This window comes from Odocoileus virginianus, chromosome 1 (assembly GCF_023699985.2).
Source record: "Odocoileus virginianus isolate 20LAN1187 ecotype Illinois chromosome 1, Ovbor_1.2, whole genome shotgun sequence".
NCBI classification, from domain to species: Eukaryota; Metazoa; Chordata; class Mammalia; order Artiodactyla; family Cervidae; genus Odocoileus; species Odocoileus virginianus.
In genome coordinates this window covers 40,062,121-40,087,958 of record NC_069674.1, presented here as the reverse complement: position 1 = coordinate 40,087,958, position 25,838 = coordinate 40,062,121, and the positions used below count along the sequence as shown (strand labels likewise).

The 25,838-nt window shown below is 48.2% G+C and overlaps 2 protein-coding genes across 2 annotated transcripts; both read left to right on the top strand.

Moving 5' to 3' along the window:
• The first annotated feature begins 10,231 nt into the window (after positions 1–10,231).
• TMED4 (transmembrane p24 trafficking protein 4) lies at positions 10,232–13,011 on the top strand. The gene is made up of 5 exons (XM_020893273.2): positions 10,232–10,416; positions 10,610–10,710; positions 10,823–10,948; positions 11,385–11,531; positions 11,972–13,011. Exons 1-5 carry the CDS (start codon positions 10,290–10,292, stop codon positions 12,119–12,121), a joined length of 651 nt encoding a protein of 216 aa, XP_020748932.2. The 5' UTR covers positions 10,232–10,289; the 3' UTR covers positions 12,122–13,011.
• A 3,133-nt stretch (positions 13,012–16,144) lies between these two features.
• Positions 16,145–25,512, top strand: DDX56 (DEAD-box helicase 56). Its single transcript, XM_020893303.2, has 14 exons — positions 16,145–16,253; positions 16,344–16,505; positions 17,515–17,675; positions 17,820–17,990; positions 18,104–18,194; positions 18,753–18,997; positions 19,313–19,432; positions 19,925–20,038; positions 20,136–20,230; positions 20,636–20,709; positions 20,846–20,935; positions 21,672–21,777; positions 24,325–24,398; positions 24,822–25,512. The coding sequence occupies exons 1-14, from the start codon at positions 16,194–16,196 to the stop codon at positions 24,897–24,899; spliced, it is 1,641 nt and encodes a 546-aa protein (XP_020748962.1). The 5' UTR covers positions 16,145–16,193; the 3' UTR covers positions 24,900–25,512.
• Positions 25,513–25,838: the final 326 nt, after the last annotated feature.

Sequence of the window (25,838 nt, the reverse complement as noted above, 5' to 3'; positions counted from 1 at the left end):
ACAGGTTATCTTTGAGATATATGTCAAGTAATAGGTTTTCTGATTTACTGTAATGCTAAAATGTTTTATTTTGTAATAAAAATTTCCATTTTAAGACTATGTTCAGTTCAGTCGCTCAGTCGTGTCCGACTCTTTGCGGCCCCATGAGTCGCAGCACACCAGGCCTCCTTGTCCATCACCAACTCCTGGAGTCTACCCAAACCCATGTCCATCCAGTCGGTGATGCCATCCAGCCATCTCATCCTCTGTCGTCCCCTTCTCCTCCTGCCCCCAGTGCCTCCCAGCATCAGGGTCTTTTCCAATGAGTCAACTCTTCACATGAGGTGGCCAAAGTATTGGAGTTTCAGCTTCAGCATCAGTCCTTCCAATGAACACCCAGGACTGATCTCCTTTAGGATGGACTGGTTGGATCTCCTTGCAGTCCAAGGGACTCTCAAGAGTCCTCTCCAACACCATAGTTCAAAAGCATCACTTTTTCAGCACTCAGCTTTCTTCACAGTCCAACTCTCACATCCATGACCACTGGAAAAACCATAGCCTTGACCAGATGGACCTTTGTTGGCAAAGTAATGTCTCTGCTTTTTAATATGCTATCTATATTAACTAGATACTAGTATGGGAAAGTGGCATCCAAATGACCGACAGTAGGGAAAGGCTGTTCCACACTGTCTTGAATTGTTCCTCCGTGTTTATTCCCCACAACTTGAAGGCAAGGACTGTGTCATGTGGCATATCCGGGGATAGTGAGGTGACAAAGGGCAGTCATCTGGTCATAGGGATCTCACCTTGAGAGCTCCATAGAGGACACAAGTGTCTGAATCTGGGCCGAAATTCAGACAGAATTTGCCACCTGCTGGCAAGTGTGATACAGACTTGTAGCAATTTCTAAATTTCTCAAGTGAAGTGAGTGAAAGTCGCTCAGTCGTGCCTGACTCTTTGGGACCCCATGGACTATACAATCCATGGAATTCTCTAGGCCAGAATACTAGAGTAGGTAGCCTTTCTCTTCTACCAGGGGATCTTCCCAACCCAGGGATCTAACCCAGGTCTCCCGCATTACAGGCCAATTCTTTACCAGCTGAGTCACCAGGGAAGCCATTTCTAAAATGGAAAGGCAAAGTAGAGGTGGGTTTTTTTTTCCTTTTGTTTTTTAAGTAGGAAGTAAAGGACTGAACTGAACTGAAAGGGGCTTCCCTGCGGCTAATTAGTAAAGAATGAGCTTATTGCTCCTGCAATGCAGGAGCCTCCGGTTCTATCCCTGGGTCAGGAAGATCTGCTGGAGGAGGAAATGGTAACCCACTCCGGTATTCTTGCCTGAAAAATCCCATAAACAAGAGAAGTCTGGTGGGCTGCATTTCAAAGGGTTGCAAAGAGATGGATACAACTGAGTGACTGAACACACACATACATAAATGCTTGTGAGAACAAAGTTAGGCTGATATGTGTTCTGTGGATTGAAAGACTAGGAGAAAGCGAAGGAACCAAGGAACAAACCAGTATTTTTTTTCTTTCTCTTTTTATTGTGGTAAAATATAAGAAAAAATTTATCCTTTTAAAGGACAATTCAGTGGCATTAATCACTTTACAATGTTGTATAACCATAACCACTATCTATTTTACCATTCCAAAGAGAAATTCACAGGAAGCTCAGCTTGGTGCTCTGTGATGGCCTAGATGGGTGGGATGTGGGTGGGGAGTGGGGGGAAGTCCAAGAGGGAGAGGATATACATATGCATACAGCTGATTCATGTCATCGTATGGCAGAAACTAACACAACATTGTAAAGCAATTATGCTCCAATTAAAAATAATAATAAAAGAGAGAAATACTGTAACCATTTAGCAATAACTTTCCACCCCCTGCCTTCTTCCTTCTCACTGAGTAACCTCTATTATACTTTGTCTCTATAAACTTGATGAGTCCATCTACCTCATATACAGTATCATATGAGGTACTGTATATATCTCATAGATAGTATTTGTCCTTTTATGTGTTGCTTATTTCACTTAGCATGTTTTCATTGTTCATCCATACTATAGCATGGATCAAAATTTCTTTCCTTTTCATGGCTGAGTAATATTCTGTTTTATGGATATACTGCACCTTGTCTATCCATTCATCGATTGATGGACATTTGGTTTGTTTCTACCTTTCTGCTTTTGTGAATAGTGCTACTTATACTGTTACTGAACTAAACTTGGGTCTACTTGCCTGACTAGCAGCAAGACCAATCTACTGACACCAGGTTGTGGTGAAAGAAAATACAGTGTTTATTGCAAGGTCAAGCAAGGGAAAAAGGCAGCTTGTGCTCAAAAGATCAGAACTCCTCAATGGCTTTCAGGAAAGGTTTCGTTTGTTTTTTAAATTTTTATTCTTTATTTTTGACTGTACCACGTGGCTTACAGGATCCTAGTTCCCTGGCTAGGGATTGAACCCATGACCCCGGTAGTGAAAGTACAGAGTCCTAATCACTGGACTGCCAGAGAATTCCCAGGGAAGTGTTTTGAAAGGCAACATTAGGGGAGAGGGTCACAGGGTGCCTGGAGGACATTCTAATGATTGGTTGGTGGTGAAGTAACTAGGTGCTATTTCAGGAGTCAACATCAGCCTTCTGGTTCCAGCTGGCCTGGGCTCTATGTGCTTGTGTTCAGCATGCAGTTAACGTCCTCCACCTAGTGGGGGTTTTTGTATCTGCAAAACAACTCAAGGATACGGTTCAGAATACTATCTACAACTCTTGAGGAGGAACTATAAAGGTCCTTGACTTTGTTTTATGGCTAAATTATTATTAATTTGTCTGGACTGTTTTCCTTTGTTTTTGCCTTTTCTCACTTCTCTGATTAAATTTGTTCTTTGAAACTTAGGGTGAGTCTAGAGGCTTAAGCTTTTCTACAAACAAGAGACAGGGGAGGGCTTCCCTGGTGGCTCAGTGGTAAAGAATCCACCTGCCAATGCAGAAGACATGGGTTAGATTCCTGGTCCAGGAAGATCCCACATGCCTATGTGCAACTAATATCCCACATGCCTATGGGCATATGGGAGCAACTAAACCCATGTGCCACAACTACTGAACATGTGCTCTAGAGCTCTAGAGCCTGTGAGCCACAACTACTGAGCCCGCATGCTACAACTACTGAAGCCTGCACGCCCTAGAGCCCATGCTCCTACCAAAAGAAGCCACTGCCATAGGTCCATGTACCACAACTATAGAAAAGCCTGTGAGCCACAATTAGAGAAAAGCCTGAACAGCAATGAAGACCCAGCACAGCCAAAATTAAATAAATAAAATTAAAATCGTAAGAAAAAAGAGAGACGGGGATACTGGAGTCTGTCCCTGGAAAGTCCCACAGGGTCCTGCTTGGTTTCATGACAATGACCATTGGCTTATAAGTGTCTGTCAAGTACTTGTTTGCAATTTTATTGGGTATTTCCTAGGAGTGTAAGTGGTTGGTCATATGGTAATTCTATCTCCAGCTTTCTGAGCAAGTGCTAAACTGTTTCCCACAGGGGCCATACCATTTTACATTCCCACTAGCAGTGCATGATGGTTTCAATTCTTCTGCATATGCTTCAGTACTTAATTTCTTAATAAAATTTTTTTATTATAGCCATATTAGTACGTGTGAGGCGATATCATTGTTGTCTTGTTTTGCATTTCCCTAATGACCAATTATGTCAAATTTTTTATGTGCTTATTAGCCATTTGTATATCTTCTTTGGAGAAAAGTTTAAGTTGTTTGCCCTTTTTTGAACTGGGGTTTTTCTCTCATTGTTGAATTGGAAAAGTTCTTCATATATTAACCCCTTATCAGGTATATGAGTTGCAAATATTTTCTCCCATTCTGTAGGTTGTCTTTTTACTTTATAATGTTCTTTAATGAACAACAGTTTTAAACTTTGAAGTCCATTTTATCCATGTTTGTTGTTATTGTTGCATAGTTTATTATGTCACAGCCACGAATCCATTGCTAAATCTGAGATCATGAAGATTTATCCTTCTTCTAAGAATTTTATGGTTTTAGCTTTTATATTTAGGTTGTCTATGCGTTTTGAGTTAATTTTTGTATATGATGTGCAGTAGGAATCCAACATCATCTTTTTGCACATGGCTTAAAGCTCAACATTCATAAAACTAAGATCATGGCATCTGGTCCCATCACTTCATGGAAAATAGATGGGGAAATGGTAGAAACAGTGGCAGACTTTATTTTTCTGGGCTCCAAAGTCACTGCAGATGGTGATTGCAGCCATGAAATTAAAAGACGCTTACTCCTTGGAGAAAAGTTATGACCAACCTAGGCAGCATATTAAAAAGCAGAGATGTTACTTTGCCAAGAAAGGTCTGTCTATTCAAGGCTATGGTGTTTCCAGTAGTCATGTATGGATGTGAGAGTTGGACCATAAAGAAAGAAAGATGCTTTTGAACTGTGGTAGAAGACTCTTGAGAGTCCCTTGGACTGCAAGGAAATCCAACCAGTCCATCCTAAAGGAAATCAGTCCTGAATGTTCATTGGAAGGACTGATGTTGATGAACTGTGTATGATGTGCAGTAGGAATCCAACCTCATCTTTTTGCATATGACTTAAAGCTCAACATTTGTAAAACTAAGATCCAATACTTTGGCCACCTGATGTGAAGAGCAGACTCATTTGATGCTGGGAAAGATTGAGGGCAGGAGGAGAAGGGGACGACAGAGGATGAGAATGTTGGATGGCATCACCGACTCAATGGACATGGGTTTGGGTAGACTCCAGCAGTTGGTGATGGATAGGGAGGCCTGGTGTTCTGCAGTTCATGGGGTTGCAAAGAGTCAGACACAACTGAGCGACTGAACTGAACTACCCAATAGGCAACTCCCCATTCTCCCCCTCCCCACCTGTAACCACCATTCTGTGTCTCTGAATTTACTACTCTAGATAGCTCATATAAATGGAGTCATATATATTTGTCCTTTGTGACTGGCTTATTTCACTTAGCATAATATTCTCAAGGTTCATCCATGGTGTATCATATTGCAGAATTTCCTTTCTAAGGCTGAATACTACTCCATAGTTTGTATATATCACATTTTATTTATCCTTTATCCACCCACTGATGAACATTTGAGTTGCTTCTACTTCTTGGGTATTGTGAATAGTGCTATGAATATGGATGTGCAAATATCTTTCCAAAATCCTGCTTTCTTTTACAGATCTATCCAGAAGTGGGATTGCTGGGATATATGGTAACTTGGGTCTTCCTTAGTAGCTCAGTGGTGAAGAATCTGCCTGCAATGTGGGAGGCTTGGGTTTGATCCCTGGGTTGGGAAGATCTCCTGGAGGAGGGAATGGTAATCCACTCCAGTATGCTTGCCTATAGAATCCCATAGACAGAGGAGCCTGACGGGCAACAGTCCAGAGGGTTGCAAACAGTTGGACATGACTGAAGTGACTGAGCATGCATGCATGTAATTTTTTTGAGGAACCTCAATACAACTTTCCATAGTGGTTGAGCCATTTTATGTTTCCACCAATAGTTCACAAAGGTTCGTTTCTCCACATTATCAACACTTGTTATTTTCTGTTATTATAATAGTGAACACTTTACAAATTGTTTTTGGCTGTGCTGGGTCTTTGTTGCTGCATGGGCTTTTCTCTAATTGTGGCCAGCAGGGGCTCCTCTTCATTGTAGTGTGCAGGCTTCTCATTTTGGTGGCTTCTCTTGTTGCAGAATGCAGGCTCAGTGGTTGTGGCACACAGGCTTAGTTGCTCTGTGCCATGTGGGATCTTCCCAGACTAGGGATCAAACCTGTATTTCCTGCACTGGCAGGCAGATTCTTTACCACTGAACCACCTGGGAAGCTTTGTTATTATTTGTTAATAGTAGTCATCCTAATCTGTGTCTCTTATAAAGACACTTGTCATTGGATTTAGGGCCCACATAGATAATCTAGGATTATCTCATCAAGATCCTTAATTATATTTGCAATATCCTTTCTCCAAGTAAGGTGACATTCACAGGTTCTGGGGACTCAAACATTGACATGTCTTTGGGGGACCACCATTCAACTCATTATACTCCCTTTATTTTCCTCCCTGATACTTTCCTCCATCTGACATGATATGTATTTACTCATTTATCTTGTTTATTGATAGACAATAATAAAAATAAATCTGCAAGGACAAGGATTTTTGTTTCACTCACCAGTGTGTTCCCAGGGTTTAAAAGTGTCTGGTACAAATGGCTATTCAGCAGATACTGGTTGAATGAATGGCTAGCTAGCCTAGGTCAAAGCTTGCAGGAATTTCTTCCTCCCACCTTTGCAGGTTAAAGGTCTGGGACCAGGGGAATTAGATTACCTAAGACAGGTTTCTTCCTGTGGGGAATGCAATCTTTTTTTTTTTTTTTTTTTTGGCTGTGCCATGCAGGATTTTAGTTCCCTGACTAGTGATTGGTCTCTAACCCTCCTACAGCAGAAGCATGGAGTCTTAACCACTGGACCGCCGGGAAAGTCCCAATAATATCAAGATTATCCATCAATTAGGACAAATTCCAGGGTTCTTTTTAAGAAAAAAAGAAATACAGATACCAGTTTTTGCTAAAGGGATTTAGAATTCCTTGGATAAATGGCTGATTTTACGCCTACAACGGGAAATGTGCAAAATGGAAAACAAGGAAGACCCTAAAGACTACTACAATTGTGTCAAAAGGGTATAGCAAAACAATGTTTTATTGGAGAATTTGAGCATTAAAAAGGGTAATGGGTTTAATGCACTGAAACACACTGTCTTACTGTAAATCCTCACTGGCTCTAGATTTGTTTGAAGGATATACCAAGGGCAGAGAAACATGTTAAATGTCACATTAAGAAACAATCAACCAAATTCAGAATGTGGAAAATTCTCCGGGTCAAATGATCAAATTGCTTCAATAAGTAGATGGCATCACCATCATCAACAATGGAAAAGGAAGGGGAATTGCTTATCCACAGATTTGGCTTCCTGTGGTCCACAGCAGTCTGAAAATATTAAATAGAAAATTCCAGAAATAAACAACTCATCAATTTTAAATTGCTCACTGTTCTGAGTAGTATGGTGAAATCTTGCTCTGTCCTGCCTGGGACAAGAATCATCTCTTTGTCCAGGTGTATCCTGCCTGTTTATAGCGGCCCTCTTAGTTATCAGACTGGCTGCATCACTATCACAGTGCTTTGGTTTAATTAACAATGACCCCAAAGTGCAAGAGTAGTGATGTTGGCAATTCAGGTAAGTCAAAGAGAAGCTGCAAAGTGCTTCCTTTAAGTGAAAAGGTGAAAGTTCTCAGCTTACTAAGAAAAAGAAATCTTATGCTGAAGTTGTTAAGATCTATGTTAAAGGGTGAAACTTCTGTGAAATTGTAAAGAAAGAAAAATTCTTGCTGGTTTTGCTGTTGAACTTCAAACTGCAAAAGTTACAACCACAACATGATTCCTCCTTAGTTAAGATGGAAAAGGCATTAAATTTGTACAAAACTTTCTGATACCATATTCATATAACTCTTATTACAGTATAATGTTCTATTTTGCTATTAGTTATTGTTAATTTCTCACTGTGCCTAACTTATAAACATTACCATGGGTATGTATAGAATAAAACACATGAGAGAGAGATTTTTGGCACAATCTGTGGTTTCAGGCATTCACTGGGAGTCTTGGACCATATACCCCTTAGACAAGGTGTGACTACTATGTATCAAAAGAGGTTTAAAAGATGTATAAATGAATGTAGGAAATAGACCTTTTTAACAATCCAAAGTTTATTGAGATGGGGTGGGGGGGACTGAAAATATACTAAGTACTAGAATTATTTTTTTTTAGTACTAGAATTATTAAAGAATTATTTTTGTTTTGGGTGTGATGTTATTTTTAATAGTCCTTATTGGCTAGAAATACACTGGAATATTTATAGGTAAAATTGTATGATGTCCAGGGAATCTTTAACACACTTCAGGAAAAAAATGCAGAAATAGATAAATAAAATAAGACAAAATTTTGATTGCTGCTGAAACTGGTTCCTAGTATTTGAAAGCTCATTGTTAACTATTCTATGTGTTTGGAAATTCTCTTAACAAAAATTTTAAGACAAATTTTCAACCTTCCTTTGCTCTAATTCCACACCCAGTAAGGACCTTTCTGGCTTCTTTTTTGCCTTCCACTGTCCCACAAGAGGAATGCTCTCATTAGGAGATGTAAACATGCCTCATAGACCTCCTCATTTTAAGTTTTCCTCAATTTTCTTAGCCCAGATATTCATTCTCAAGTTGCACCAGTTTGTTCAAAGAAAAGAAGGTGAAGGACACAGAACCTTGGAAAAGGGAGGAACCTGCACAGAGGTCATCACTTAAACAAGAAGACTGTCCCCTACTGAATTTGGATGAGATCACAAGTTGTTCGCATGACTGACTGCTGAATGTGGCCAGACTGTGACTTCTTGTCCATTTCATTAAAGCTGAGCCATATGCTAATATTTAAAAATCAGATTTCATACTTAAACTCAAATTTCCAGCTTCTGACAAAAGAGATCTTATTTTCTGTCCTCATTGCGCAACTGCTGCTGCCCAGGAAGGGTTTCCTTGTAAAACTTCTTTAATGCCACTAGGATATTTGCCTTGGTTCAATCCCACTTTTTAAGAGATAAATAGGAACATATCCAACACTATGCAGATTCCTGGGTGGGGAAGACCCCCGGAGAGGGAAATGGCAACCCACTCCAGTATTCTTGCCTGGACAATCCCATGGACAGAGCCTGGCAGGCTACAGTCCGTGAGGTCGCAAGAGCCGGACACGACTTAGTGACTAAACCACAACACTAAGCACGGTAAGAATGATTTTTACAGGGTTTGTGTTTAGAAAGGATGGGAAGCAGCAGAACAAGCTCTGGGCCCCCACTTGCACTTGTCATGGGCCCATCAGACCCAAGAGGTTGGATTTTTTTTTTTTTTTTATTAGTTGGAGGCTAATTACTTTACATCATTACAGTAGTTTTTGTTATACATTGAAATGAATTAGCCATGGATTTACATGTATTCCCCATCCCAGTCCCCCCTCCCACCTCCCTCTCCACCCGATCCCTCTGGGTCTTCCCAGTGCACTAGGCCCGAGCACTTGTCTCATGTACCCAACCTGGGCTGGTGATCTGTTTCACCCTAGAAGGAGGTTGGATTTTGTTCTGTTTCACATCTCTCTCCACTCTGAGCCCTAAACCACCGTGAGACAGTGGAGCAGACCCACAGCCCGAGGGACTGCATGTTCCACATCTTCACCTAGAAGACAATGAGCAGCTGGACAAGTTGAGAGAGAACAAAAAGGGCTGGAAACAGAGGCGGAGACGCCGCCGAGCCTCGCCCTTTTGGTGCAGTTCTAGTGACCACTGGACCGTCTCTATTTGTCCCTCTTCCCACACATCTCTCACCTTTAGCCCAATCTCCACTTTCTCTTCCTGGTAAGCACCCCCGGGTGACTATCTGTGAGCACTTCGGTGTATACCCCTAGCAGAGGAGTGTCAGAAAATAATCATTCCAACACTGTCATCTCAAGCAACAAAACCGATAAACTCCTAAAATCTGGAACACCTAAACCTGATGGCGCCTCACGGCTTGGAATACCGTTTCCTTAGGTCTGTTTGGAGACCCACCCAGGTGAGGCCTCCACCCCGAGGTCATGGCTTCCAAAGGCTCGGTGAGCCCCTATTTCAGGCGGCACCGAATGTGCCTGAGGCTCCTACACGATTTCTCACACCGGTATCCGCCTAGTCGGAGTCTCGTGAACGGTCTGTCGGTCCGGGGACTCCGACTTTCCTTTCCTTGGTGGACCCCGAGTTCGGAAGCCTTCGACCCAATCTTCCGGATACGGGACTCAAGCCTCGGCGTAGGCTGACGGGTAAGCAGCAGGGGCGAAGGAGTTGCCAACATTTCCGTACTCTTGCTCTGCCACGCCGCGTTTGCTGGGAGCAGGGCGCAGGCGCGCGCATGCGCACTGAGGAGAAGCCGCTTTTTGGTTGTTGACGGAACCCACTAAGCCTCCAGAGAGAGGGAGGGACCAGCCAGTCTCCGGGCGTCCTGCGTTGGCGCACTCTCCCCTCGGCCCTGTAACTTGGCTTAAAGGACGCGAGCGGGGCGGGGCGGGGCGGAGCGGATGCAGAGCGGGAGTCACCGCGCAAGCGCGTCCTGCGCCTGGTCTTTCTGCGTCGTCAGGGAGTGGGGCGCAGGTGCGCGCATGCGCACTGGACAGAGGGCGCGCGTTGGCAGGTGTCTCGGCTGGGCGTCGGCGGGCAATGGGGTTGCCGGCGTTGCTGCTCCTTGCTCTGTGCGCGGCAAGCGCCCGGGGGCTTTATTTCCACATCGGCGAGACCGAAAAGCGCTGCTTCATCGAGGAAATCCCCGACGAGACCATGGTCATCGGTCAGGCTGGGCGAGGGTGGATCGGGCCCTGAGTTGTCCCCAAGACGCCGTCGGGCTCTCCGCTCGCAGCGGCACTCTGAGGACGCGGGACGGTGACCGGGCGAGCAGTGCCCCCTGCCTGGCGTCCCGGGAGCCGCGGAGTGTGGGAGCCGGACGGACTAGGCGGGTTGTGACAGCTCTGTCTGTTCCGCAGGGAACTACCGCACCCAAATGTGGGATAAACAGAAGGAGGTCTTCCTGCCCTCGACCCCCGGCCTGGGCATGCATGTGGAGGTGAAGGATCCTGAAGGCAAGGTAGGGCCACCTTCACTAGAGCTCTTGGGGTGGACAGAGCTCATAAGAGACGAGCTTGCACTTGGCGAGGTTAGAGTAAAGGTGTGGGCTTTCACTGACTGCTCTGTTGCAGGTGGTGCTCTCCCGGCAGTACGGCTCAGAGGGCCGCTTCACCTTCACTTCCCACACTCCCGGTGACCATCAGATCTGCCTGCACTCCAACTCTACCAGGATGGCTCTCTTTGCTGGAGGCAGACTGGTAACAGTTTTCTCTTGGCCATAGCTCAGAATCTGTCACTTGGTTCCAAAGTTTTGATTTATTAAAGAACCTGCCTGCCAATGCAGGAGACCAAGAGATGCAGGTTCCATCCCTGGGTCGGGCATATCCTCTGGAGAAGGGCATGGCAACCCACTCCAGTATTCTTGTCTGGAGGACCCATGGACAGAGGAGCCTAGAGGGCTATGGTCCACAAGGTCACAAAGAGTGGGACATAACTGAAGCGACTTAGCAAGCATGCACATCATTTGTAACTCTTTGTGGCACAGTTACAAGTAAGAAATAGACGTTACCCGCCTGTCCCACAGGGACAAGAGTATGTTCCATAGGCTGGAACAGACCATCAGAGGTTGCATCACTTAGACATCATAACCTCACAATGGCTCTGACTTTGGGGTCCAACCTTGTTTCCTCCTAGCGTGTGCACCTAGACATCCAGGTTGGGGAGCATGCCAACAACTACCCTGAGATTGCTGCCAAGGATAAGCTGACAGAGTTGCAGCTCCGAGCCCGCCAGCTGCTTGATCAGGTGGAGCAGATCCAGAAGGAGCAGGATTACCAAAGGGTAAGGGCATGTCACTGTACTTGGCCATGGCAGTTGACCTTTATACCCATTACACCTGGAAGTTTCTTCTTGGGGCTTTCCCTACTTGGGAAGCAGGCTGTTCAAAGACTGGAACAGAGGGTATCAGTGCAGATAGCCATTTTTCAGCTCTGTAGAATGAAGTGTAGAGAGGAGAGTTCACCCTTTAGCAACATCCATTGCCTGCCTCCTTATTTTGGGATCTTGCTTTAAATGGTTTAAGAATGTGATTTCTGTTCTAGCAGAGAAGCTCATGGAGGGGCAGCATGTTACTTCCTTGGGGCACTCCCAGGGGAATCAGAGGCAGTATTTCAAAAGGGGTTTGGTCCCATAGTTGAGCAGTGGCATGGGAGGGAAGGACCTTGCAACAGCTGAGACTGTCTCTCCTGCACATTTAACCCTGGGTCCATTGTCCTACGCAGTATCGTGAAGAGCGCTTCCGTCTGATCAGTGAGAGCACCAACCAGAGGGTCCTGTGGTGGTCCATCGCTCAGACTGTCATCCTCATCCTCACTGGCATCTGGCAGATGCGTCACCTCAAGAGCTTCTTTGAGGCCAAGAAGCTGGTGTAGTGTCCTCACCACGTGACCCTTCCCTGTCACCTCAATTATTTGGTACTTTCCCCACCCAATATCTTATCCACCTGGATTCTGAGGGAAAAAAAAAGTGAAAAAAGAATATAAGCCACATTGGTTCCATGGCAACAAAGCATTCAGATCAGCCACTTGTTAACACTGGTTTTCAAGGACACAGGACACTGGTCCAGGCTTTCACAGATCTGTCTTGGGGTTTGTGCAGAGCTGGAACTGACCCAGGACTAAGTCTTCTTTTGCATCCAGTGATTCCCCTCTTTCTCATAAAATGAGCAAATGAAAAACCCTCCTACTCCTTTAACCTTTCCCTTCATCTACTTACGAAGTAGGCAACCAAAATGCTCCACCGAGGAGGCCTGCCTCACTGCTTTGCTGTCAGTCCTGGGTTCACTCAGCAGCTTTGTGAATGTAAATAGGGGCAAAGGCCCCAGAGGATTGAAAACTTTTTCTATATATTAGAACTATTTTTTGATAAAATTATATATTTTCCTTCCTAGTTGAAGTGTTACTGCCTTTGCGTGACTAGCTGAAAACACCAGTGCAGTCCCTTCTGCATTGTTTATGCACACATCCTTGATAACTTAACTACCATGGCAGCTCCCAGGACTTCAGCTCTCAGGGCCAGAGAGCAGCTGCTCTCAAGGCCTAATCAGAGGGCCAGGCAGAGAATTCTCCAGGACACCTATGGGTTCCATCACACAGGGCCTGAATTCAAGAGTGAGGCAGTGACAGAGCTCACACAAGGCAGGACACTGTTACCCTCCCGTTTCCCTTAACTTTTATTTAAGCTGTGGTAAATGTTTTCCTTGTGGGAACCAGATTTGGTTCTTTATACAGATTTTTCCAGTGAAATAAAACGTGTTGTAGTAGCTGTGTTTGAAATAAAATAAAGAGGCCGTGGGCAGAGGGGAGGCACAAAAGGAGATGGAAGAAAAGCTCTTGGTCTGGGTGCTTCTGCAGCTGACCGGGAGTGGACTTGGGCATGTGGGCTTGTGAGGCTAGGGTGCGGGAACAGACAGGGTGGTGGCTCAGCCATGCACAGAGGGCAACCACATAGGCTTGTCAGCAAGGAATCCTGTGAAGAGGTTAAGTATCTGTTTCTTAGCTCCCTGGAATCATAAGTGTAAACACATCTTAGCATACTTCCCTCATGCCTTTCTGCCATATAAAACAATACCATTAGTTGCCCATTCTTGACATTTTATTTCATGGTTTTATTTATTTAAAATACATTATTTATCTGACATACAAAACTAAATTCTTCCCTTCTTGTTTTTATCTTCCATATTGTTCTACATGTGTATCTATTTTTACTTATAGAAGTATAAGCAATTTAGTTTTCTAGACCTTTTCACTTAATATTTTTGTAAATATTTAAGAAATTCCAGTTTTGGGTGATCATGTCAACGGTCCAGTGTGGTGAAACACCATAAATGACTCATCCAAAATTATTTGGATATTTACCATAATATTCTTAATATTAGAATTAACACGGAAAATGAGGTGGCCTTGAAACTAGTTGGTGTGTAGACCTCTGGCCTGAGGCTCTTTAGGAGCATGGGATGTGTCAGGAAGGGAACACACGTCTGTTCTGTGGCTGTTACTAGGAATCTACCCAGCAAAGCACACTGGTGTCTAGGCTGTAGGAATACAGGAAGTAGCCTGTCCATCTGTGCATCTCAATTATGCTGATGGGTCAGTAGGTACTCGGTTTCTCCTCTTGTGAATTTTCGATAGGGGAATGGAGTGAAGACAGAGGTGGGAGTATATCACACCTTTATACTGATGGGACAGTTGGAATCTTGATTGCCAGAGGATAGGCTAATCGGTGGTAGATGTGAGGAAAAGAGTTTCCACATTGGTGTGTGGTATTCACAAACACCATAGAGCCTAGGAAAAATTTTTAAAAATAGTTCGGCTACATCCAAGGAGTTCTGGGGACCTTTTCCCCCAATACTACCCTGATTCCATTCTTAAGTTCTTGCTTTCTTAGGTTATAAAACATCCTTACCAAATAGCCTTCTATCCTTATACAATAAGGCTGTGGGGGCACAGGAGTCTTTCTACTCATCCCATTATCCCTGGCCCAGTCCCCATCTCCATGTTTTGGTTCCAGCCTCACTTTACCTGTGGTGCTCTCACCCTATAACACCCAGAGCCTGACTTCTGGATCTCATGCCGGGCCCATGTCAGAATAGATGCATAGGGTCACCTGAGAAACTCATCCATAGAGATTCCTGAGCAACATTTACGTCCAGTCTGACTATGTTTGGTGTGGTGTGGTAGGCAGAATGGGCATCCCTGGTGGCTCAGACGGTAAAGAATCTGCCAGCAATGCAGGAGGCCCAGGTTCAATCCCTGGGTCGGGAAGATCCCCTGGAGAGGGGAATAGCAACCCACGCCAGTATTCTTGCCTAGAGAATTCCATGGACAGAGGAGCCTGGAAGGCTACAGTCTATGTGGTCACAAAGAAATGGACATCCTGCATCCCTGTTAACACACATGGTAGGCACACTAATAACTTCCCAATAATGTCCAACTAGATGTACTAATTCCTGAAACCTGTGAATATGTTACCAAACATGGCAAAGAGAAATTAAGGTTGCTACCATCTGCCTTTAAAATAGGGAGATTGTCCTGGATTATCTGGGAGGGCCCAATGTCATAACAAAGGTTCTTGAAAATGCAAGAGGGAGGCAAAAGAAGGTTGTAATGATGTGACACAAGGACTCAACCCTCCATTAACAGCTTTGAAGACAGACCAAGGGGGCCACAAGTGAAGCTGCGAAAGGCAAAAAAAAAATAATGACTCCTTTAGAACCTCGAGAAGGGAATACAGCCCCACCAACCTCCTGATTTAAGCTTAGAGAGGCCTTGTCACACTTAAGACCTACAGAACTGTAAGATAGTAAGTGTGTTAAGCCACCAAATTTATGAAGATTTGTTACAGGAGCAATAGCAAACTGATATAAGTTGGGACCAAAAATCCGCCCCCCCCCCCCTTTTTTTGGCTGAGTCTTAATGCTTGGGGAATCTCAGTCCCCAAAAAGGAAATGAATCCAGGCCACAGCAGTGAAAGCCTGGAATCCTAACCACCAGACCTGCAGGGAACGCCTAAGAATTATTTTTAACCAAGTTGTGCAGGCAACACAGGTTGCTACCTTTGGGAACCCCAGAGCAACCTATCTTCCTTTTTTCTTATGCTACTCATTCTTCCAAACTTCATTCTTGGACAGTTCAATTGTTATAGCCTGTCCTTGTTCTGCCTGTGACCCTAAACCTTAGCCCAGCCCTGGCGGTCTCTATTATATGCTGGTACACCCAGTGTCACTTGCTTTTTACTCATTGCCTTGTTTCAGATTCCCACGTTCCCACCACGGCTACAGGCAAACAACCCTGAAACACATACGCTGGCGCGCTTTTCCTAAGCATAGTCGGTGGCAGAGCAATTAATGCTTGCACATAAACCTGAAAGAGATTCCCCCAGATGCATAATGGCAGGAAAGGGCGCAGGACTCACCAGTATTTCCCAAACGTGGTAAGGAACCACCCGCGGCATCCCTTTTCTTAGGTAGTACACAGACGAGCGTTCTAAACATTTATGTATTTGTCAATATAACTACAACTAATACTGGCATAATTGCTAGGGCGAGGCTGTTAAAAATCAAGCGCTAGATGATGGTAAAGCCATAAACATGCAACCTGGTGGAGAAACTAGGACTATGTGGCCGGTGTCGGTGGGCGGACGCGGGCACGGAGGGGACCTCATCCACCTCCACGGAGCCCCGCCTCTGCCGCAGGTAACCCTAACCCAGAACGCCATTTAGAGGTAGTGTCAGGGGACCGGCAAGGACCCGTGGGCTCTCCGCCGCCCGCCACCTCTTCCCCGAGACCCCACAGCTAGAGCGCAGCAGCAGCCGCAGAGCCCAGCCGGAACACCGGAAGCCATGGCCAACTCCTTTGAAACTGATTGGCTGCTGCTTTGACCGGCTCACGCGTCTTCTCGTGCTCTTCCTGTCGCGCCTGCGCGCTGTCACTACAGAGCAGCAGCATGGAGGATCAAGAATCTTTGGGCTTCGAGCACATGGGCCTGGACCACCGGCTCCTTCAGGTACCGGGGAGGGCTGAGGAGCCCAACCGACGGTGGATGGGAGCGGTGGCAGGGCAGCACGCCGCCTGAGACGTCCCTTGTCTCTCCTAGGCCGTCACCGATCTGGGCTGGTCGCGACCCACGTTGATCCAGGAAAAGGCCATCCCACTGGCGCTGGAGGGGAAGGACCTCCTGGCTCGCGCCCGCACGGGTTCCGGGAAGACCGCCGCTTATGCCATTCCGATGCTACAGCTGTTGCTCCACAGGAAGGCGGTGAGTCGGGGGAGGGGCCCCAGAGGCCGAGAATGGGAGATGCAGGCGTTTGAGTTCCGTTGTGCCCTCTTGGAAATCTGTGCCGGCCACACTCACGCACCCAAGTCTTTCCCAAGAACCGGGTTTTCTTTTCTCTTACACATGAAGGCTGATCTAAGAGAACCTGAAGATTTTCTGGTAAACGCCCTGAGCTGGGGTTCAGGTTACTTGGGTTCTAGTCCAGGCCTTGCGACCATTATTCTTTGTACTCAGTTCAGTTCAGTTGCTCAGTCGTGTCTGACTCTTTGCGACCCCATGGACTGCAGCAAGCCAAGCTTCCCTGTCCATCACCAGCTCCAGGAGCTTACTCAAACACATGTCCATGGAGTCGGTGATGCCATTCAACCATCTCATCTTCTATCATCCCCCTTCTCCCGCCTTCAGTTTTTCCTGGCATCAGGGTCTTTTCCAATGAGTCAGTTCTTCACATCAGGTGGCCGAAGTATTGGCGTTTCAGCTTCAGTATCAGTCCTTCCAATGAACATTCAGGATAGATTTCCTTTAGGATTGACTAGCTTGATTTTCTATCTGGCTGTTCCAGATCCTAGCTGAGGCATCTTCCTTCTTCCTTATGGCATGTGGGAATCCTTAGTAGTTTTAGTTGTTGTAGTTTTACTTTTAGTTGTGGCAGGCAGGATCTAGTTCCCTGGCCAGGGATTGAACCTGAGCCTATTGGGAGCACAGAGTCTTAGCTACTGGACCACCAGAGAAGTAACTGGTGGTTCTCCAGTAACTGGCATATTTTAAGTAACTTTGTAACGATAAAGTAAGTTATCCTTGTTGAATTCAGTGCCTTGGGAGAGGGCCTTCTGATCTACATTCAGAGGTGGGTTAAGTAAGTGAAGGGATGATCAAAACACAACGAGATCGTTGTGTTGAAGTCATAGTACATGATCAGATTGCCTGGAAGAGGTAGAGGAAAGCATCTGATGGCCATGATAACTGACTGGCTGAAGTCTTTGTCTTGCAGACAGGGCCTGCAGTAGAGCAGGCTGTGAGAGCGCTTGTCCTTGTGCCGACTAAGGAACTGGCGAGGCAGGCCCAATCCATGATTCAGCAGCTGGCTGCCTACTGTGCTCGAGACATCCGGGTGGCCAACGTCTCAGCTGCTGAAGACTCAGCCTCTCAGAGGTGGGTTAGAACAGCAGGGCTGTGAGGGAATGAATCCGTACTGGGATGTGGGATGGGGTTTGTGTGCAGCAAAAAAAAGGGCTGATTGGGGTGAGGTCCCAGCTGCTACCTTCTACTTAATACTGAGGTGTCGCCTGTCTACAGAGCTGTACTGATGGAGAAGCCCGATGTGGTGGTGGGGACCCCATCCCGCATATTAAACCACTTGCAGCAAGACAACTTGAAGCTTCGAGACTCCATGGAGCTGCTGGTGGTCGATGAGGCTGATCTTCTTTTTTCCTTTGGCTTTGAGGAGGAACTTAAGAGTCTTCTCTGGTAAGGAGAAGGGGTGGTGAATACAGAGTAGGGCCTGGAGCGAGGGGGCCAGTTCAGCTGCCCCTGTTAGAGGCCTTAGAATTGGAGTCTGATGGGGCTCTGTTTCATTTTAGTCACTTGCCCCGGATTTACCAGGCCTTTCTGATGTCAGCTACTTTTAATGAGGATGTGCACGCACTCAAGGAGCTGGTACTACATAACCCGGTAAGGGCCCCTTGGGACCATCAGAGGACTCAGATACTCGTGCCTTCTCAAAGGAACCCTTTGTTATTTGGGGTTGGAAATTCCTTGTTTAGCATTTCTGGTTCTGAGGCATTAGAAGTCCCATGTTGTTAGGCACTCCTGTATCCTCCAACCTAAAATCACTGTGTAGTCCCAGGTATCTGCTGGGTTCAAACCATGCTTTGCCTAAAGGCCTGATCAGGGACCCCCAAAGGGCAGAAAGGCTGCTCTGAGCAGCAGGACCAAAATTCTCCCCTTATGTGAACTTTGCTGTTCAGAAAGGTTGCTACTGTAGGGGTTTTCTTCTCACTATGGTCATTTATAGTGTGTTTCTCTTTGATTTGTGCCCCAGATTGTGTGTAGTTTTATGTCCTTTGTAAACTGCAGTAGTTAGTATACTCTGAATTCTGACTTTACACAGTTGGAAGGGACCCGGGGCACCCTCCACTAACGTGTTAGTGCTGTGGTTGGTGAGCCAGCGGCTTGCAGGAGCATTTCTGTCTGCTTTTCTTTCCTGACCACAGCCTTGTCCTCCCCTAGGTTACCCTCAAGTTACAGGAGTCCCAGCTACCAGGCCCAGACCAGTTGCAGCAGTTTCAGGTGGTCTGTGAGACTGAGGAAGACAAATTTCTGTTGCTATATGCCCTGCTCAAGCTGGCGTTGATTCGGGGAAAGTCTCTGCTTTTTGTCAACACTCTGGAGCGGAGTTACCGGCTGCGCCTATTCCTGGAGCAATTCAGCATCCCCGCCTGTGTGCTCAATGGAGAGCTTCCACTACGCTCCAGGTGTGCCGACTCCCAGGTCTTGGTTGAAGATGAGGATGGAAAAGGGGAGACATAGTTGCTCTTCTTGTTTCTTAAGTGCTTAGTGGATTGAGGGCTCCAGGCTTGACTGATCTTCAATGACTTTATCTCTCACAACTCTGCAATGCCAACTATAATTCCATCTTCACTTGAGGAGACTGAAGCACAAAGATTAAGTTGGGGAAGAATTGAAGAGGAGGGAAGAGTCAGAAAGAATGACCGTTATGACCAGGTGGAGGGCAGGGGAGAGGCCTCCAGTGCTCTTGGGTCTGACTTTTGCCTGCTCTTGGGCCATAGGTGCCACATCATCTCACAGTTCAACCAAGGCTTCTACGACTGCGTCATAGCAACAGATGCTGAAGTCCTGGGGCCTCCAGTCAAGGGCAAGCATCGGGGCAGAGGACCCAAGCGGGACAAGTGAGTCTCCTTTTATCTCCTCTCAGCCCTTGCCAGGGAGACCCACCTTTCAGAAGACTGGGAAACTAGCGTGTGGGGGCAGGGAGTGAAGGGCGCACAGGCCTGTGCTTCGTGGGCAGCATGAATGGCCATACTGCCTGACTTGTTGGCGTGCTGTTATCCTGTGAGGAAGGTGGCCCAGCCTCCACTGGCTGTGACTTGGACGAAGGATCTTTCTTCGGGGGAAGGGGAGCCCCCAGTCCCTGTCTGCCTCTCCGGTGGGCTGGCTCAGAGTGGTTCTCGGGTTGCCCTGTGGGCAGTGAGTTCCAGGGTTTGGCTGCCCCCACTACTCTAGCTCCTGGCACAGTTACGATGTTTAAGAATCTTACTCGTGACAGTGTCTTGTAATTCCATACCAGCCTTTGTTTTGCCATCATGCTGATTAAATAAGTTTGAGAACATGGCCTCTGAGGAGAGGAGGGCTCAGTCTGAGGTTGGCATGTTTTCTTACAGGGCTTCTGATCCAGAGGCAGGCGTGGCCAGGGGCATAGATTTCCACCACGTATGTGCCGTGCTCAACTTTGATCTCCCCCCGACCCCCGAGGCCTACATACATAGGGCCGGCAGGTAGGAGAACTGAGGCGTGGCGGGCTGGGCACCTGGACCGTGGGCACACTGTGGGACACACAGCCAGAAACACGGGCTGGGTTGTCTCTCCTTGCAGGACGGCACGTGCCAACAACCCCGGCATAGTTTTGACCTTCATGCTGCCCACAGAGCAGTCTCAGCTGGGCAAGATCGAGGAGCTTCTCAGTGGAGGTAAGAGCCCCGCCCTCACTGACCCGAGAAAGGGCCAGGCTTCTGTCGTGACACTTTAAACTTCAGGGTCTGGTGCTCCTTGTATGTACTGTCATCGCACATACTTTGTGGCTAGAGTGGCCTCAGAGTAGGAGAGTGGGCGAGTGGGCAGGTCCTAAGGCTGAGAGATGTGACAGGGCCCAGGACGGGGGGACAGGAAACTTCCCTGGCTGCAGCAGGGTGGATCCCCTGTCATGAACTGTCCATGAGACCCAGGTTTTTTGCTGCACGCCTGCAATATGAGGAAAGAGTGGGCTGGATCTCCGGTTGCCTCACCCCAGGGAGTGGACATGGGAGGTTCTGAGCAGAAGGCCTCCATAGACCCTGCCGGAGTCTGCAGGATCCTCACTGCTGTCTTCTCTGCAGACAGTGGGGCCCCTGTCTTGCTTCCTTACCAGTTCCACATGGAAGAGATCGAGGGCTTCCGCTACCGCTGCAGGGTGAGTGGGACCCTGTGGGGATGTGGATACTTGGGGCTCCTCTAGGACCCAGAGTCAGGCCCTTGTTGCTCAGCACCCTGGCAGGAGGGCGGGCTCAGGCAGCCCTGCCATGTTGACCTTTGATGTCTGCCCCCAGGATGCCATGCGCTCAGTGACTAAACAAGCCATCCGCGAGGCAAGGCTGAAGGAGATCAAAGAGGAGCTCCTGCACTCAGAGAAGCTCAAGGTAAGGGGCTGTGGTGGGGGGACGGAAAGGGGAGGCTCTAGGGCATTGCCCTTCCTGGAGGCCGGCAGCAAAGCTGTGGGCGTGAGAGGCGGTGAACTGGGCGGCAGAACGTGCCTTTAGCAGGTCATGGGGAGGAAGCAGGCCAAGAGTGAGCACGGATGCCAGCTGTCCTGCTGGGAGGTGAATCGGCCCAGTCTCTGAGGTGGACAGTGGCTGTGTCCATCAGAAGCACAGCTTCTGGGGTTTATTTTCTTGACACAGTTGTAAGAGTTGTGTGAGCTCTCAGCTGAATGGGTGCCTGCGTTCTGTTATGATTCCCAAGGTGGAAACACCAGGGAGTCCACCCCGGGGACGCAGTAAACCAAGTTAGGGGCATTCACGCAGTGTGCATCACACAGAAAAGGAGGAGGCAGCTGTCTGTCTGTCAATTGGAAGGTGCACGGCCATGGAGTGATTCCCGGTGAGGGTGTGGCGTGCTCCTAACTGCCTCCACCGAATAGGGAGTGGGAGCAGGGACACATGCCTTCCTGCGTGTGCGGAGCACTTGAGGGGATATGAGCAACCAGAAACGGAGCTGCCTCTGGGAGGGGGCCCCATTGACAAGGCAGTGGGAAATCTCAGCCTTAACAATTGGAACACGGGCTACCTGTTCAAAAACTCCCCTGTAAAAAAAAAAAACCCACGAAATTACAAAAGGAGGATCAACCATACAGTGCCTGCTTCTCTCCCCTACCAGACATACTTTGAAGACAACCCCAGGGACCTCCAGTTACTGCGGCACGACCTGCCCTTACACCCCGCCGTGGTGAAGCCTCACCTGGGCAACGTCCCTGACTACCTGGGTGAGCAGGGCTGGGGGTGGGCTGCGCATTCATCCCTGGGCTGCCGTGCACTGGGGTGGCACAGAACCCTGGGAACTGGGCAGCGAGCATGTACACAGACATAACTCTGCACAGTGCCCCTGGGCAGGCATTGCTCTCTCTGTTGGGGAGACAGGAAACCAGGGCAGCACTCTGCTTTCAAGGCCAGGGGTCTCACATCTAGAGCCTGGTCCTATGAAAGAGCAAGCTAATACCTGGCCATGCAGCCTCCTGTGTTTAGAAGGGAGTGACTAGGTGTGATGTGGGAGTTGCAGGTAGGAGGCAGTGCTACTTGTGCTGGAGAAGACTTGGGGTTAGTGACCAGGCCAAGCTGCCCTTGGGTGTCTGAGTCCAGAACATTTGACCGGGGAAGCGGGGGGTGGGAAATAGAGAATAGACTTGCTTGAGCCTTGTGGGGATGAGGGATATCAGGATCACAGTTATGAGGTCAAGGATGGATCCCAAGAGGGACTTCCTTGGTGGTCCAGTGGTTAAGACTCTGCACAGGGAGCATGGGTTTGATGTTCAATCCCTGGCCAGGGAACTAAGATTCCACATCCCTCATGCTGCATGGCACAGCCAAGAAAATGGATCCCGAGAGTGGTTTCTATGGTGTAGATGAGGCCAAAGCCCAGCTGATGTGTTCAGGAACCTTGCTCCCTTTGCACCCGGTAATGATACTCCTTGTGTCTTTGGTAATGGGTGTGTGTGACTTCTATGCTGAAGATGCTTAAAGTGGATTAAGGAAGCAGAGCGGTGAGTGCAGACCCCTTTCCCTGGTACCCCTGTGGATTAGCGTAAGCTGGTGGATATGGCAAGGAGAACCCCAAGCAAGTGGATGGGAAAGATCCAGGAGAGATGGGAAAATGCCAGAGAGATAGGGCCAGGCTCCCCAGGAAGTGAGCTGTAAGGGATACCAACCAAGGTCCTGGTCTGAGGAGTGAGGAGGGGGAGAGGGGGAGGAGTGGGTGTGATCTTAGGTGGCTTTTGGGTGGTCTGTGTGGCAGCTTGAAGTGGATCCCAGTTCCCTGAGTGGGGATTGAACTTAGACCACAGCGGTGAGGGCGCTGTATCCTAACCTTCTTAGACCACCCAGAGACTTGTGGCTGGGAGCCGGGCCCTGGCTCTTGCCTGGTTTTGGGAAAAAAGTTAAAAAAAAAAAAAAGGGCAAGTGAAGTGTTTATTAGGAGAGAAGAGGGATGTGGAGAAAAGATGGGTGAACTGAGAGAGAAGTAGCTATGAGCTTTTTTTTTTTTTTAATTGATTTATTCTTGGTTGCTCTGAGTCTTCATTGCATTTTCTAGGGCTTTCTCTAGTTGCGGCGAGTGGGGGCTACTCTTCGTTTCAGTGTATGGACTTCTCGTTGCCATGGCTTCTCTTGTTGTGGAGCACCATGGACTTAGCTGTGGCACATGGACTTAGTTGCCTCACGGTCCATGGGATCTTTCAGAACCAGGGATCGAACCTGTGTCCCCTGTATTGGCAGGTGGATTCTTAACCACTGGACCACCAGGGAAGTCCCTTTTGGGATGGTTTAGACCACTTATGTGGAGGCAGTTTTCTGATTTTCATCTGGCCAGTCACCTTGCATCATGTGGCCACAAGTCCATCTCAGGTCTGACTCAGGGCCCTCCTGGATGTGCAAGCGCATCTTTTAGACAAGGTGAATTCCAGTGCAAGGCTTTTCGGGAGGTTGGCAGACCTCATGGTCTGGTGCCCCCTCCCCTAAGGAACCTTTTTGTGGTTGCATAGTCTGGGAGGTCTCCTTGACCCCATGAATGAAGAATACATGGTCTCCTTAATTTTTTACCGAAGCAGGGCTTACTTAGCTCCTTTCTGTTACTCCTTTTCCCATTATCTTGAAGTGTCCGCAGGAGACAAAGTCCAGCTACTTATACTGTTCTGTTGTTATTTTTATTTTCAAAGTGTAAACAGGAAGCTAGTTGTGAATGTTTAACCTGGGGCCCATCTGTCTCCTGCCTCAGAAGTGAATCCCATCCTCTCTGTCACACAGGAGCAGAGTCGTTGCCCAAAACCTTTGGCATTTAGGGGTTGGGGTGACGTGGAAGGATGTGGCGGTGTGGTGCTCAGAGGCCTGTCAGGACCTGTGTGACCTGGCTAGATGGGACCCTGGGTGGTGGGTGAGAGGGCAGAGGCCAGGGGTCATGTAGCAGGTCCCGAGCAGTGATGGTGGCACCTGACAGGTGAGGAAGGGCCACATAGGAAGGAATTACGTGAAGACTGCTTTTCTATTTTAGCAGTGTTTTCTTTCTTAATTTTCCTTCTTCTGTTTCACCCTTACTTTGACAGGTACTGTAGAGATGTGTTTTAGTGGGCATCCCGGGGGACAGCGGTGTGACACTAGATAGTCGTGTGTTCTTAGGATTGCAGTGAGGATCGGAGTGCCAGGCCCTGGGTCAAGAGGGGAGAGCACGCTGGGAGCCATTGGAGGTGGAGCCGGCGGGACAGGGGGTGGGAGCAGGCCCACGGGGCGGCGGGAGCAGCCACTGAGCTGGCCTTCTCTTCCAGTTCCTCCTGCTCTGCGCGGCCTCGTCCACCCACACAAGAAGCGGAAGAAGCCCCCTGCCTCTAAGAAGGCCAAGGTATGTCCCCTGGGGCCTTGGTGATGGCTGCAGGGCTCCCCGCCCCAGCCCACCCCCAGTCTGGTTCCCTTGTCACCGGGGTGTGCTCGCCCCTCATCCTCAGGAGGAAGGAAAGAGGTCCTGAGAACCGGCCCCAGACTCCCGGCTGCTGGCCAGACTTGTGGGGGCCGGGGCTTTCCCTTGGCCACCATGAGCAGCTTCCAGAGCAAAGGAGGACCTGCCCCCCTGTCCCCACCGCCCTCCTCGTCCTCCACGCTGCAGGAGGAGGAAGGTGGGCGCCTGCGGTGCCGGAAGCAGCCTGTCCTTGGCTCGCGGCCTGCAGGGCCTGCCAAGTAGCAGTACCAGCCACTTCTCTGAGTCTGTCTCGTTATGTGCAGACAGACGTCTGCTCCCCACAGTTAATCAGTAACTTTGCCCCCACAGAAGGCAAAGACACAGAACCCACTGCGAAGCTTCAAGCACAGAGGAGAGAAACGCAGACCTACAGCAGCACCCTCCTGAGGTGGTTCAGGCAGCCTTAGCTGCCTTCCCAGCCTCTCCCCGGACTGGAGTGTGGAGCAGGCCTCCCTGCTGGAGGGAGCTTGATTCTCAGACTGGATGGACTGGACTCGGGGCAGGCAGAACTGTGGCCCTCCAGATGGATGGCCAGGAATAAAGATTCTAGCTGCCCTAGTTTGTACCTCCTTCCTGTAGGAAGAGGCCATCGAAACCTTGGGAATCAGAAACCACTTCCAGGAAGCCGCACCTGGCTCTTTGCCTGCTGTGTGCAGTGCCTCCTTGGCCAGGAGAGGTCAGCCTTGCAGCACTGCAACCTAGCAGCCCTCAGGCCAGGAGACACCCGCCAGCATCTGGCTCTCTGGCCCTACCACCATCTGCTCCTATGGCCTTCCCCTCTGGGATCAGGCTGACACCTCCTCTGAAGCTTGGGAATGACTTTTCGCCTCCTGGAAAGATGAGCCTGCCTGATGACACCTCTTTCTCCATGGCCCGTTGTAAATTCAGCCTTCTGCTCCCTCAGGCAGCCAGGGCCATCTGTCTCTGCTCCCGAACTGCTCTGCTCTGTCTGGCACACTTATGTGTGTGTTTAATTAATTAAAAAATGGCTGCAACAAGTCTTAGTTGCGGCATGTGTGGTCTTTTTTAATTGTGGCACGTGGGACCTAGTTCTTCCTGACCAGGCATCAAACCTGGACCCCCTGCATTGGGAATGTGGAGTCTTAGCCACTGGACCACCAGGAAAGTCCTACCTGGGTGTTTTAAGTGCATGAGTGTCAGTGTGACACACACATGCCCTGTCTGTTTGCTCTCAGCCCACTTGCAAGGTTCTGACAGGGGAGGGTCCCACCTCATATTTGGGCCTCCCAGCTACTGTCTGGAGGAGGGGGATGCTGCTGATAACTGTGCCCTTTATTGTGCCCGCTTATCACAGTGTCACCGTTA